Source organism: Aegilops tauschii, chromosome 4 (genome assembly GCF_002575655.3).
Source record: "Aegilops tauschii subsp. strangulata cultivar AL8/78 chromosome 4, Aet v6.0, whole genome shotgun sequence".
Taxonomy (NCBI): domain Eukaryota; kingdom Viridiplantae; phylum Streptophyta; class Magnoliopsida; order Poales; family Poaceae; genus Aegilops; species Aegilops tauschii.
In genome coordinates, this window is record NC_053038.3 from 393384537 (window position 1) to 393398901 (window position 14365).

Here is a 14365-nt window from a genome sequence, read left to right on the forward strand (position 1 = left end):
TAGCGGAACATGGATGCTCATATTGGCTCCCACATATTCTACAAAGATCTTTATCGGTCAAACCGCATAACAACATATGTTGTTCCCTTTGTCATTGGTATGTTACTTGCCCGAGATTCGATCGTCGGTATTTCAATACCTAGTTCAATCTCGTTATCGGCAAGTCTCTTTACTCGTTCCGTAATACATCATCCCGCAACTAACTCATTAGTTGCAATGCTTGCAAGGCTTATAGTGATGTGCATTACCGAGTGGGCCCAGAGATACCTCTCCGACAATCAGAGTGACAAATCCTAATCTCGAAATACGCCAACCCAACAAGTACCTTTGGAGACACCTGTAGAGCACCTTTATAATCACCCAGTTACGTTGTGATGTTTGGTAGCACACAAAGTGTTCCTCTGGTAAACGGGAGTTGCATAATCTCATAGTCATAGGAACATGTATAAGTCATGAAGAAAGCAATAGCAGAATACTAAACGATCGAGTGCTAAGCTAACGGAATGGGTCAAGTCAATCACATCATTCTCCTAATGATGTGATCTCGTTAATCAAATGACAACTCATGTCAATGGCTAGGAAACATAACCATCTTTGATCAACGAGCTAGTCAAGTAGAGGCATACTAGTGACACTCTGTTTGTCTATGTATTCACACAAGTAGTATGTTTCCGGTTAATACAATTCTAGCATGAATAATAAACATTTATCATGATATAAGGAAAGAAATAATACCTTTATATTGCCTCTAGGGCATATTTCCTTCAAGATGGTCCACATTTGTGAAGACTATCTCAAACCATGTGCCAGGAGGCAAGAACTCCTACTTTGCCAAGTGTCATGAGGCTTGCAGGAGATGTCGAGCGGGCATTTGGTGTGCTCCAATCTCGATTTGCTGTTGTCCGGTACCCCGCTCTGACCTGGTCGAAATCTCAAATGTGGGAGCTGATGTATTGTTGTGTCATCTTGCACAACATGATCATTGAGAGCGAGCAAGTTGAGCTAGTGTTTGACACTGAACCATATTTCAGGCAGGGTCCTCTTGCAATTGTTGACCCCTAGGTACCGGCAGGGATCTGGTGGAGCACCTATGGAGGCTCAAGGGTAACGCCTAGTTTAATGTGTTTTGCTTTGTGTTTGAATTATGAGTTTGCTTCGTTGAACTATTTGATTTGTAATGATTTCTATGATGAACTATGTGATAAAAAATACTTTTTGTTGAATTTTGTGTCGAAGTGTGCCAAATTTGGGTCTAATTTGCGCCGAAATCAGCGGCTGGGGGCGAACTTGGTGGTTCAGCTGGGAACCCGAGCCCCCTCACACCGAATATATCGTCAGTTAGACCCTAAGCGGTGCTATTTCAAGCCTTTGGGGGCCTGAACGGCTGGATATGCTCTTAGATTTGCAATGGATGGCCGACAGCGCATAGATGAGAAAACGGCGGAGGGAACTTCGGGTCGCCTAATCAGTCACAGGAGAAAACCTAACTGTCAGCATTGGGACGGACCTCTTGCAAATCCATTAGGGCTCATTTGGTTGCCTCGCTTCCCACCGGGATCCCAGCGTTTTTCCAGGGCCCGAAACCCACGTGGAGACGCTTGCCAAGGAAAACAAGCGCGTCATTTGGACGATCCGTTCGACGAGGTGGGTTGCCCCAACCCCCGCTCTTTCCCAGGGAAGAGGTCCCACGCCTGGACACTCCGGAAAAATTCTCCCATCTTTTCCCTTGTATAGCTGGCCAAATGGGCCATGCCAGCTGGGCCCACCCGTTGGCACGCATGCACGGCACGCCCCAGGCACGACACGACACAAGCTAAATGGGCCGAGTCCGGCACGCGGCACGCCAGGGGCCGTGCCTGGGCCTGGAGGCTGAGTACGCGGGCCGGCACGACACGACACGATTAGCTTTATTTATTTATTTCTAGATTTTTTAAATATTTATATGCTATATAAAACAGCTCAAATAGGAAAAAAAAATAGCCGAAATACAACCCAGCAGGCCAAAACTACACGGGCCAACCGTGCCTGGCATGCCAACGGGCCGGCCCGATTAGCTAAGCGGCTGTGCCTGGTCTGCGAGGCACAGCACGCGGGCCGGCATGGCACGGCCCGCTTACTAATCGTGAACGTGCTGGGCGGGCTATGCCGGGCCGGCCCGTTTGGCCAGCTCTGTTCCCTTGTGCGATCTGAATTCCGCTGCTTCGCTCTGAATCCCTCGCTCGTTGCCTTCCGCCCCTCCCATCTCCACTCCTCTGTACCACCAAATGAGCATAGGAGATCTCCCTCGCTGAAGGAAGGGAATCACAAGTGCTCTTGAAATTCCCCTGGTGTGATTTAGTAACCTGGGTGTTCTCCCCCTTGTCACCAAACAAATCCTCAGTGTTGAGAACTTAACCTGAACATATTTACGCAGAATATAGACATGTCTTCAAATACTGCTGCTGAGAGAGATAGAGAAAAAGGACAGACAGTAGTGTCTTCAAATATGTGCCAAAACCATCACCGTCTACCGACTAACAAAGTGCCATTTAAAAAAAAATTGAAACTAAGTGTCATTTTATTTGGATGTAAACACGTGGAACTTCATCTTTCGTTTCAGAATGCTGCCTCACTGTAACGGGTAACAGCGAGCCATTCAGTTTTCAGTCTTCTCTTTCTGCACTGAATTAAAAACTTGACTCTCTTCACATCAGCAAGTCAGGCTGCACACATACGCCACCGAGATATGACAGTCCAGCAAACCTGAAGCACACAGTACGTCATTTAAGGAACAACACTCTTTTATTGGGTAGCTGATTGCCAGCACTAACCATCTCAGTTCTTCAGTTTTCCATCTCTCTCAACACATTTACTGCTCGCTTGAGAAACGAAGCAACAACCGGATTATCAAGTGCACATGCAAGTGCCGACTACTGAGCTTTCAGAGATCAGCTTGGATGCATTCAGCCAACAAGATTTTGAGCAAGGTTCCTCCATTCCATTATCTTATCCTTCAATAAAAATCCCCACAAGTGTCGGTTAAGCCATAGCCATCCTGGCCCTCCACTAAATCTCATCGCACAATCCGCGCCTTTCTGCCAAAAGATACGGCCATCACCAAGCACCAAACCCCGATACAATCCTATTCCTGATCGATCGTGGAAATCGCAGAGAACAATTAGCCCTAGACCTTCGCCTCCCGATGCAAATTGCAGAGAAGAAAAGGTTATCTGAATCCAATCAAGCCCCATCCCGTTCTTTCTTCAGTAAAGTGAAAGCATGATAAAAGCTGGTCAGGTCAGTGAACGGCCGCTCTTAGGGCTATAAATACGGCCATGGAGGGAGCGCTCAGATTCCCCTTCTTCCCGCTCCCTGCACCTCTGGTCTCTGCCTCTGCCTCTGCCTCTGATCCTAATCCTGATAGTTTATGGGTGGCTGCTCCTCCCTCCTAGGCCGAGACTTCTCCTCTACCTCCCTCTACTGTCTCCCACTGCTGTACTAAACTAGTACTGGAGCCGGAGTTGCTGGACTGCCAGTACTGATACTGACAGGTTGCGTCTGCGTCTACGCTGTAATGACACTATATACCTCTCCCTGCCCTCGCCATTAGTGACCACCAGCACTAACCAGAGCTGCATTGCTTCAAGAACATGGGAATTCAAAGAGTTTGGGTCGTCCTTGCGCTGCTTTGTATGTGCCTGAGAGGTAATTCGATCGTCGTAGAGGGACTCTGTGTTGGAAGTTAAGTTGTAGGAGATGATGAGCTGAATTGACATCGTATTTGTGTTGTGTTTGTTTGGTGCAGAGGGTGGAGCTGTGACATTCACGTTCCTGAACCGGTGCACGGGGACGGTGTGGCCGGGCATCCTGTCCAACGCCGGGACGGCGAGGATCGAGCCCACGGGCTTCGCGCTCCCGCCCGGCGCGGCGCGCGCGCTGCCGTTCCCGACCGGCTGGTCCGGCCGGATGTGGGCGCGCACGGGCTGCGCGCAGGACGCGGCCGGGCGGTTCGCGTGCGCCACGGGCGACTGCGGCACCGGCACGCTGGAGTGCTCCGGCCGGGACGGGGCGACGCCCGCGACGCTGGCGGAGTTCACGCTCGACGGCGGGGGGCACAACGACTTCTACGACGTGAGCCTGGTGGACGGCTACAACCTGCCGATCCTGGTGGAGCCCGCTGGGAGCAGCGCCACCGGCACGACGTGCGCGGCCGCGGGCTGCTCGGCTGACCTGAACCTGCGGTGCCCCGCGGAGCTGCGGTCGGCGGGCGGCGGCGCGTGCCGGAGCGCGTGCGACGCGTTCGGCAAGCCGGAGTACTGCTGCAGCGGCGCGTTCGCCAACCCCAACACCTGCCACCCCACCGCCTACTCGCAGGCGTTCAAGCTGGCGTGCCCGCGCTCCTACAGCTACGCCTTCGACGACCCCACCAGCACCTTCACCTGCGCCGGCGGCCGCGACTACACCATCACCTTCTGCCCCGTCGCCACCCCAAGGTCCATACTCCATGCCCACCACGCGCCTTAACCACTGCATTTACTAATCACTAGCTAAGCCTTGCTTTCGCGCGACGTCTAGGTCGTGCGTGGTTAATCACGCCATGATTTGCACGCACTGTTAGGTAAGCATGGGGACACGATCACGATGATGAGATCGGCATGGATGCTTTGGTTGGTGCCTGAACGATGGGCACTCCATGTCACCTTATCTCGCATACAAAATGCTTGCGAGTGCGCGGTATTCCGATATGCCGTGCTTACCAAACGGAAGGGGACAGTGAGAGCGAGAGGCTTGGAAGATGATGCATTGTGATGATTAGTCTGGACTGGAGTTACCAGTATATTAGTGGGTAGTAGATGTCTCATTCATGTTGCATTTAGTGGGTGCTTAGCTTGTCGAGGGAGGTTTGACCCCTGTGGCTTTCACTTTTACTGCCGTCGGTTTGCACATCAACGTCAGACGTCGGAGCAGTGCAGGGCAGCCATATTCTCATCTTGTGGTGAAGTCAGAATAGACTAGGCCATATGAATGATGGCCGATGTCGCCATGAAACTGCCGTAACACTTTAGCGGAAGGCGGGAAAGGGTAAAAGGGAAAGCGCAAAAAACAACTTTCTGTGCTGGATTATGTTTCTCCTGATCCTCTTTTGTTATTTTACTGCATGCGTGCATTCATTCGAGCATTCACCGGTTGGAGCATCTGATCGTGAACTCAATCCGTTATTCTTTTCGTGTGCAGCCTGAAATCGGCGGGTGGGGCGACGGTGGTGCCGACGCCGACGATGCCGGGCTCGACAGGGTTCGCGCCCCCGGTGATGCCGAGGCAGGCAGGCGGCCAACCCGACGGCCAGGGCGTGATACTGGGGGACAACTCCTGGCTCGCCAACATGGCCACCGGCGATATGTCGGCGGCGACGCCGAGGAGGACGGCCATGATCCCGGCCGCGCCGCTCGCTCTCTTCATCCTCCGGCTGCTTCTATAGCATCACATATCCGTCTATCCAAACAAACAAAAACAAAAAACAGAGAAGTTTTGGTCAGAAGTTGAACAGAAGAACACACTGTTTGCAAGTCGGCACGGCCCACCGGTGCGAAAGCGAGACGGCGCGCTCCCCTGCCGCTGTTGCCGCCGTCGGCGCTCGCGGAAAGAATGGGCCGTTGTTGATGTGCACGGCGAGTGGGGAATGAATGATTCGATTTGACCAAGATCGCCATTGTAAAATCCATCCATCTTTTTCAGTTTTCTTTTCTCTAGTTTGCACGGCTGTGGAGTACAAAGGAAATATACTACTAGTAGAAAAGATTCTTACACGCATGAGCCCGGCCCGCTGGCCGCTGCCCAAGAAGAGCTATCTATGATTGTATATACGCACTCGCCCTCCAGTTCTCCGGCCGATCGCTAGTGGCGAACACACTATAACCTGATCTATGCACACTTATTCTGGGATTTGCTCTCAGCTGTCAGAGGCCAAACCTGGTCAAGCTATGATATGCGCGAAGCGAAGATTAGGCTCAAGTTCACATCGTTTCAGTAATGAACAGGACGTACAAATACCTGTCATGTTATCTCTGCTCTGTAGTGTCACAGTGCTTTGCTTGCCGCACTGTTGCTGTGGCTGATTTTCCATAACCACAAACCAGTCAGAGATGTGGCAGTTCCATCCATTATCACTGACAGTCTAGCTGCCAGACACTCATAATAATACTGGAACATTCACCAAACATTTGCTCGCAGCTGATGATTGACGCTCAATCAACAGCTAAAAGGAAGATGAAACGAGTGGCCCGGTAATGGCTGAGTTGGCGGCATGGACTGGAAATACTAGAATACTACTCCTGCCACGACAAATTCTACAAGAAAAGTCAGTAGTGTACAGATAGATGGCGCAAGCTTTGGTGTTGGGCACATGGGGTGTGCGGCGCCATCTGGGAGGACCAAGCAATGCAGGCCCGGCGGGCCTGCGCGGTGGCCTGGTGGGGAGGACATGGACACGGCCGGCGGTGGTGGCCGTTCCCTTCATTTGGTCCACTGCTTTTTTTGACGAGTGTGGCCAAAGGAAGGTTCAGTTCAGCTCGGTGCCTACTCTTGTTCCTGCCTACGAACGAACGGCGTACTAGTAGCTACCAGAATCACATCACCTTTAGCTTCCGCATGCTGGATGTTATTCCGTGTGGGGCAATAGTAACCTACTCATCTTGCTTGGGAGGTTCAGATGAAAGCAATCGGTAGGTTGCAGGGAAGTTCATAGTACCTACCAACTACTCTCATGGCGATTTCGGTTGCCCGATCCTTGCGACGGGACACGCAGGGTTACCTACATCGGAGAGGGATGAGCCGGCCATGGTTTTAGCTTGGAGACCCGTCGCCTTTCCGTGGCCGAATCGGCCAGTTTCTCCGATATGGCAGTGTAACTGATGGACCTGGGGATCACCGGGACTGCCGGAAATCTGACTTAAACTAGTGCAAGCAAGGCCACATGTTATGTTCAGGCAGAGGCTGTGGGCTAACCGCGACAGTGATCGGCCACCGACCGGGTCGTTTTCCTGCTGACGACGAGACCAACTTCCGAATCTGATACGCGACTTGGATCTCTCGTTAGAATACGAGCACAGTTAGATCATCGTCACTGCAGCTGTGCCTCTTAGATTAACAAGTAGTAGGAGTATTAGGAAAGACACAGCACAGCATTAAAGAAGATAAATATGGGCTTATGATTGCGTTAAGAAGGTATTCAGAGACTAGTATATTCGGCACTCTTGTGGTTGTGGTGCAGCAACACTGTCTGTCACTGCCTCTCTTTCTGCCAAATAGCACTACACTTTGCAGGTGGTTGTGCTTGGCCAGGGCGGTTGCTTATGCTTTGCATGAAGGGAGGGTTCACTTTTTGGTTGACTCCCATGTTGCTCATGAACTGAAAGGGAGATTAGCTGTGATTTCAGTTTGTTTAGCCAGGCTGAGGAATCTTGAGTCAAAAGTTGAGTGCATTGGCAACAATCCGGTGATAAAAGGATCCCAAAGGGAAATCCTTTTTGGTGGCAAAAGGGGTGTATATATATGCTTGTAAAGAGGAAAGAGAGAGAATAATGAATCGGTGCCGCCGACAACAGTTAAAACAGGTAGGTTGCCTTTGATAGATCCATCGTTATGGAATGGAACATGCATGCCTTCCTCGGATCCCCCGTCCATGCAATCAGCATTACCGCCACACATGCTTAGTGATTGAGAATGGCCGTCATTATGTTGCTATCGGTTATCACATGGTGCATTGGCGCATCTACCCTCGGCGAGCGGATGATTGACAGGATCTCAACACGAATACGAGGAACTGCGCACGATCTAGCAAGATTATCACTGAAAGAACCCCGATTTCAGTGTAGCGATACAAGGTTTCAGAGATCAACACAGTTCTATCGATTACGAGCTAGGGTTCTACGCTAGAGCTAGCCTATTGAAAACTTGGGGAAGAGGTTGATGCGAGACACCGATTGCGGAGAGGGTTTAATAGCTCAGGGAGGCTGGCGATCACGGCAGCTAAGTGAGTTGTCTGTCAGTTCAATGTAGCCGTCAGAGCTGTGGCGGCAACGGCGTGAGAATGAATAGAGAAGTTCCCCAGCAATGACAGTCTTTGATCGTCACTTAATATCTACACGTTCAAGGCGGACATCGCGGGGGGCAAATATAACCTTTTTGCAGGGAATTTGCTAATCTACCCTAAAATTCCGGAAGAGGGGAGACCTTTTTATCTGCCTCATCTAGAAACGAAGGGGTACATCAAAATGCAGAGGGTTACTAGCAGGTGAAGCCCAAAGAGGATCAGTGCAGCATCACTTTCAGCTCCACGGGCAATCCCCAAAAATAGGATTACCAGTGGGACAGCAAGTCCATAATCCATTTAGTCACGACCTAAGGCCGAAAGTTCCAAGCCGCACGTACACAGCAATACCAACACATATATCTACATAAGAAAAACGAGCATAAACCTCATTCTCCCGACAGGCCTTAGAAGCTAACACATGGTGTCTAATACGCAAGTGCTTGGAAAGCTTTCACAAAAGTGGATGGCTTTTTCCTCGTAATGTCGCTGCAATGCAATGTGCTAAAAGAAACAACCTTTTCTCATGGAATACGCACATTCGTCGTAAGATCCCCTGGTCCCAGGGCAGATGAGGGGCTGACAAGAACGCTGGACCTAATGAGGCGGATGATGAAGACGTTTAATCAAAGCAATATCACTGAAATATCAATGGGTTGATCCCGTTGTGACGGCCATTACTTGTGGGATCATCGTTACCATACGGGTATATTATTCATAGTTGTCAGCTACTGACCACGCACATACTGTTATGGAAATCAAAACTATGCAAGTAGTACAGTGGCGTCACGAAAATTAGGAGATCTGACTGTAGATGAGCTTGAGATCTTACCTACAAGAAGTTCACAAGCATCAGCAGCTGCGTATCATCTACCCATGGAAACTTGCTGGCGGTTCTGAAGATCGCTTTCGTCCAGTCAGCACTAGAAAAGCTGTTTGAACAGCAATTAGTAGGAGTAGATAAGAACCAACTGCGTTCCGAAAATCTGACGAGGCAGTGAGGCGTCAGTTCATAAAAGAACATAGAGGACGTGATACATCAACCACTAGATTGGGTTAACGTATGCGGTGAAGGACGTCAACTGAGTCGACGCAAAGCCAGAGAAAGCAGCTCAAAATAACATCGGTTTCAACCAGCAACGTCCAATCAACGGATAATCAATTTGGCACCGCCGCCTAAAAGCATATGCTAATCAAGAAAAAAAATATTAGAGTGTCACAGTTGCACAAAAGGGGGGTGTGGAATCTTCTTACTCAAAAGATTAGCTTCATGATGACTAATCTCAGTGACAAATGGTAACTGATATGCTAAATTACTCTAGAAAGAGCAAATAGGTGGATGGATATTTTTGAATACCAAAATGATGTCACAAGTAGAGTAACCAAGTTACAGGTGCATGAGTGCTGCATCAGTTGCAAATTTACGGATGGGGACCAAAATGAACAATACTGAAGAAGGAACCAACAAAGCTATTAGCCATTGTTGGCTGCTCTGAATCTACTAGAAGAATTACACTCGTTAAATATTTAGGATTTGGAAGACTGGTGAGGAAATGGAATTTGCCAGTGTATCTATCATCTTTCTGTCACTCCAAGAAAATGGGATGATGTCATTGAAAAAATCAACTAAGATTCAGTCACAGATATTACACGGTTGTATTCCATAGAGAAGAATAGCAAACGGATCGTGCTAATGCATACAAATGAACACATCTAAGATCAAACAAAATGTCCAAAGGTAATTCTGACCAACAAAGGATAGCAATGCTCCTCATTATAGTTGGGCCACGATGTGTCATCTCCCGCCACATAACTTCTGTGCAGATTCCAGACAGTGGGATCATAGTTCTCTATCAACTCATAACATAAATCATATTCTTTGATTATGTCTAGGAACTTGTTGAGTGAATCACCTCTCTTCGGGCTCAGAAAGATAGCCTGCGAGGTCTCTGAATGCTTCAACAAAGATTTGACTGTCCGGGCAAGGCTTTGATGGAATTGCTTGAAAAATGTACTGCAAGACAAGTGAAATGTGAATAAGACAATCCAGGTAAAACTGAACACTGTCTGCCGTTTGTATATTAGTGGCCGACTTGACCTACAATAGGCTGGTTGCGCTATAAATTGTACAATTACTATCATCTCTTCAGCAGGGGGGATACAAGTTTTTAGCCATTTCTGTATTTTGAGTTTTTGACTGGATGCATATGAAGGACTAAAGGCTTTGTTGTTGTTGTTGTTGTTGTTGTTGTTGCATATGAAAGAATGATGATCCAATCAAAGCGCACATGCAATCATATACTCCCTCCGTCCGGAAATACTTGTCCTAGAAATGATTGTATCTAGACTTATTTTAGTTATAGATACATCCATTTTCAACCATTTCTAGGACAAGTATTTTCGGACGGAGGAATAACTTTTAAAACAGTTTTATATTTCCACACAATGGAAGAAACTCCAACTTCTTCACCTAATCAGTGCTACAGCCCCACCACATTACAGGATACCACTGACACAGGAAATGGCACTTAGCAGTAGTAGTTGATTAGATCAGTTCAAGAATAATGAAGTGGTAAGGGGTAGAGGGGTAGAACAAATATAAAAGAAGGGGGGGGGGGGGGGGGGGGGGGACATACCAGTCACTTGCAACAATGATGTCAAAAGAGTTCAACATGTCTGAAGCTTGCTCTTGATCCCAGTGCAGTGTCATAGGTTTAACTTTCGTTTGACCAAAAGTTTCTGCATTGATGGATATGTTCTGCTGGATATCTGAGGGTTAATGGATTACAAAGCCATAAAAGGTAACATCTAGAACAGCCCGATTGGATTTGCGGCTGGGTCACATAGTATGTAGCTCATATTACATTAATACTAACAAACTTTAAATTATGCAACAGCTTTTATATTACACATTAAGAAGGATACATCCAACTACTTGTGGGTTTCCATCAGAAATAACAACCTCGCCAGCATTTGCACTGGCTGCAATAACAAGTCCCGCCAATCCATAACCAGCTCCAAGTTCAAGCACCCTTTTAGACCTATAATGAATTTGAAAGGAAAATAATCTGAGAAATATAGCACGTAGAGTGAATCTAGTCAAAGCAGCAATAGATGTTTGTATGTTAAAACAAAAATTCAATCCACAGTTCTAGGTAGGAATGTAGGATTCATGAGAGCAGAAAACTATTACAAGGATAAAACAGAGACCAAAATATCTGACCCTTGTGATAGTTTTGAGCTCTCATGAATCCTACCTAGAACTGTGGGTTGAAATCTTCCGAACCAGGTTCAGGACAAGTGGAATATCTGTGCAATTTACTTGAACACGAGCAACTCAAGTTACTCAAGCATGTTATGCAATCTGCAAAAGCAAGCGTACTGTTGATAAAGTAAGACGAATTAATCCAAGTGTGTTACATGGGTAAATACACCTCACTACAAACCTGAACATATCTGAACGGTTGATACAGTAGAAGGCAAGGACCTCTTCAGACGGCCAACAACCTTCAAGGAAGAGAAACCATAAAGATAGACATAGATGAACCGTATCACATGAACAGCATAGTGGGTGTAAGAACAACAAAGAATTCAGAGTTATATATTAGCCATGACACTATCAAATCTGCAGTTGTATAGCAGTCCTACTTCAGAAGCTCTAGGTAACCATACTAGACTCGTGCGATTAATGCAGCATCTGTTTTTTTCTTTACCTGGCCGGAAGCTAAGCCAGTTAAGTGGTTTACTAGAGATGATCGAACCATTTTAGATCTTGAGGGCATGAATACTGTTAACATGGGTGAATCTTGTAATAGATAACTTCAAGAGTCTGTTGGATATGTGAGATTGCTGTTGACAGGAAAGGTAAGTAAAATGAACAAGGGACCAAACAGTTCATATTTTGCATAGGAAAAATATTCCACACAAAGTGGCAGCCCGTTCTTTACATTCCAAACAAAAAATTGAGAACTCTTCAATTGGCAGGCGGTAACTTATGACAACTAAACCAATAACTGCAGCAAATGAGATAAACATGACCATACAGGGGAACTTAGGCTAACAGATAGAATGACATGATCCATGATATAACAAAGACAATAGATCAGCTTGAACAAGAAACTTACATACAAGTCCAGTAGTGTCAATATTGAATCTGTTGGAAGCTTCAATGTCATTTAGTTCCAGGGAATCATCTCTTCTGTATCTGTAATCAAGCACTAGAATATTAAACTTAGGAATTATAGCGAACATTGCTAGTATTCTAATTGTTCGGGCTTACTGGACAGAAAGAGAAAAGTGTGATTCCCAATTTTATCAGAAAACAAGTAGAAGAGCAATATGTGTATTACAACAGGAGAAAAACTGCATTTAGTATGACAGTAACTATGGGGAAAATAGTCAACTGCTTACATTACATTAAGTTCCGGTGAACCTCCACAGGGCAGCTTATAACAAACATAGACATCTCTTTGGCATTCCACACCATTTTCATTTCCGTTTAATGAACCTCCTTGTGATTTATTTAACTGTGAAATTGGCACTGTGTGACACTCGATCAGATTAAAACCACGCGATGTCTTCCTCGAAATTTTGTTGGTATCACCTTTCTCCTGCGGCTCATTAGAAGTTCCCTCTGTGTATAAAACGAAGTGAAAAATGTTAAGGTAGGAATTACAGATTTGAGTGGGTGTTTTGGGGGATGGGGGGACTACTTCAAGTTGCAAAAGGTTAAATAGAAACAACACTGACAAAGAAAGCCAGCTACTTACAGGGACCAGAACGACATTGAAATGAAAGGAAATTACGATGGTGTTGTGTCCTATAAAACAGCTAATATGGACTGTAAACATGTTCCTTACAGTTAAACAGGGTCTACCCAGATGAAAAAAATGATTATCTTGGTATGGATATCTAAGTGTGCATTTGGCATTCACAATTTCATACAGTACTGCTAATATCAAAAGGATAAGCTGTGAGGATAATAATTGCCATATGTATAACAGCATATGGTTTTAAAGCAAGAACATCATGCACCATCTCATCCAAGCAAAAAAACATACTCCAGAGCAAGCTAGAACTATTTCTTTTAATCAAGTACTCGGATATAAGGGAAATCGGCCAAGCTCATTCAGTTGAGGGACTGGATCTACAATCCCACCAGCTGGGTTCAAGTCCTGACGGATGCAAATTTAGGTTTCTATTATAATGCAGGAACTTCCTCTACAATTTTTTTAACGTACTCAGTTCTACACATAAATGGCATGTGCCACAATCAATATGTGTGTTAACCATTTTGCCTGAATTTAAGAGTTTGCAGGCACATGAATTCAGAGCTGGAATGGCATAATAAGCCGTTGACAGCAATTGAGTTGTATCTCGATCTTCTGAAATGCAATTCGGCAGTAGCATAAACGCCAATGCTCGTCTTGCATTACAGGACTAGTAGATCAAGAGATCCACCTACACTCTTCCTGTTCAGTCAGAAGGTATAGCCCAAGTATGGGTGCTACGAGGTGTCGAGAGTGAAGATAATTACGGCGCGAAGCCTTCTTCACCGTCCTTACCTATGTGGAAGCTATCTCGTCTACTGGATTGCCTGACAGCGGCAGATCAAGTGGAACCGGGAGCTAAACGAAATCGATCCGAGTACAAAATCTGCTGTGGGGCGAGAAGAGGACGGAAACGGCAGGACCTGATGCGTGGGGAGAGGCGGAGCGAGAGAGCAGGGCGCGGCGGAGGATGTGCCACCGCAGGCTGGCATTGGAGGCTCCACCGGCAGGAGCGGACGACTGCGGCGGCTCCGGCGAAGGGGAAGGCGAGGAGGATCCCATGGGGACTGGGAAGGGAGCCCGAGATGTCTGGTTCAGTTTGTTTTTCCTCAGGAAGCATCGATTCAGACGCGGTCGTATGTGCATGGTTCAGCCAAACCAGCTTTGGCTCAATTACCCACGCACTCACTTCTACCAGAAATGAGCGGTTTCTGATCAAAAAATGTGAGAATGAGTACTCGCTCAAAAAAAAAAAAATCGTGAGAATGAGTACTCCCTTCATACGGGTGCATAAGACTAGCCACAGTGGAGAGTAACATATACTAGTAATATACACATAATAAGTACTGCCTTCACAGTGGATAGTAATATAAGTACAGTGGATAGTAACATAAATGTGGTAACATGCAAAAGCTTTATTTATTACTCCCTCTGTTTCTTAATATTTGTCTTCCTAGGCATTTCAAATGGACTAAACATACGGATGTATATAGACATAGTTTAGAGTGTAGATTCACTCATTTTGCTT

General features: G+C 46.7%; 2 protein-coding genes across 2 annotated transcripts; one reads left to right on the plus strand and one right to left on the minus strand.

The window, feature by feature from the left end:
- The first annotated feature begins 2987 nt into the window (after positions 1-2987).
- Positions 2988-5858, plus strand: LOC109754923 (thaumatin-like protein 1). Its single transcript, XM_020313841.4, has 3 exons — positions 2988-3684; positions 3785-4472; positions 5215-5858. The coding sequence occupies exons 1-3, from the start codon at positions 3630-3632 to the stop codon at positions 5456-5458; spliced, it is 987 nt and encodes a 328-aa protein (XP_020169430.1). The 5' UTR covers positions 2988-3629; the 3' UTR covers positions 5459-5858.
- A 3800-nt stretch (positions 5859-9658) lies between these two features.
- Positions 9659-13975, minus strand: LOC109754764 (calmodulin-lysine N-methyltransferase). The gene is made up of 7 exons (XM_020313698.3): positions 13761-13975; positions 12479-12701; positions 12193-12272; positions 11515-11575; positions 10994-11109; positions 10705-10837; positions 9659-10082 (listed from the first exon to the last, which is right to left on the minus strand). The coding sequence occupies exons 1-7, from the start codon at positions 13897-13899 to the stop codon at positions 9788-9790; spliced, it is 1047 nt and encodes a 348-aa protein (XP_020169287.1). The 5' UTR covers positions 13900-13975; the 3' UTR covers positions 9659-9787.
- Positions 13976-14365: the final 390 nt, after the last annotated feature.

Coding starts and splice junctions, on each gene's coding strand:
- LOC109754923 (XM_020313841.4), top strand. CDS start 3,630: ATGGGAATTCAAAGAGTTTGGGTCGTCCTTGCGCTGCTTTGTATGTGC. Junction 3,685..3,784: donor GCTTTGTATGTGCCTGAGAG/GTAATTCGATCG, acceptor TGTTTGGTGCAG/AGGGTGGAGCTGTGACATTC. Junction 4,473..5,214: donor TGCCCCGTCGCCACCCCAAG/GTCCATACTCCA, acceptor TTTCGTGTGCAG/CCTGAAATCGGCGGGTGGGG.
- LOC109754764 (XM_020313698.3), bottom strand. CDS start 13,899: ATGGGATCCTCCTCGCCTTCCCCTTCGCCGGAGCCGCCGCAGTCGTCC. Junction 11,576..12,192: donor TGACACTACTGGACTTGTAT/GTAAGTTTCTTG, acceptor TCTTCCTTGAAG/GTTGTTGGCCGTCTGAAGAG. Junction 11,110..11,514: donor AACCGTTCAGATATGTTCAG/GTTTGTAGTGAG, acceptor AATTCATTATAG/GTCTAAAAGGGTGCTTGAAC.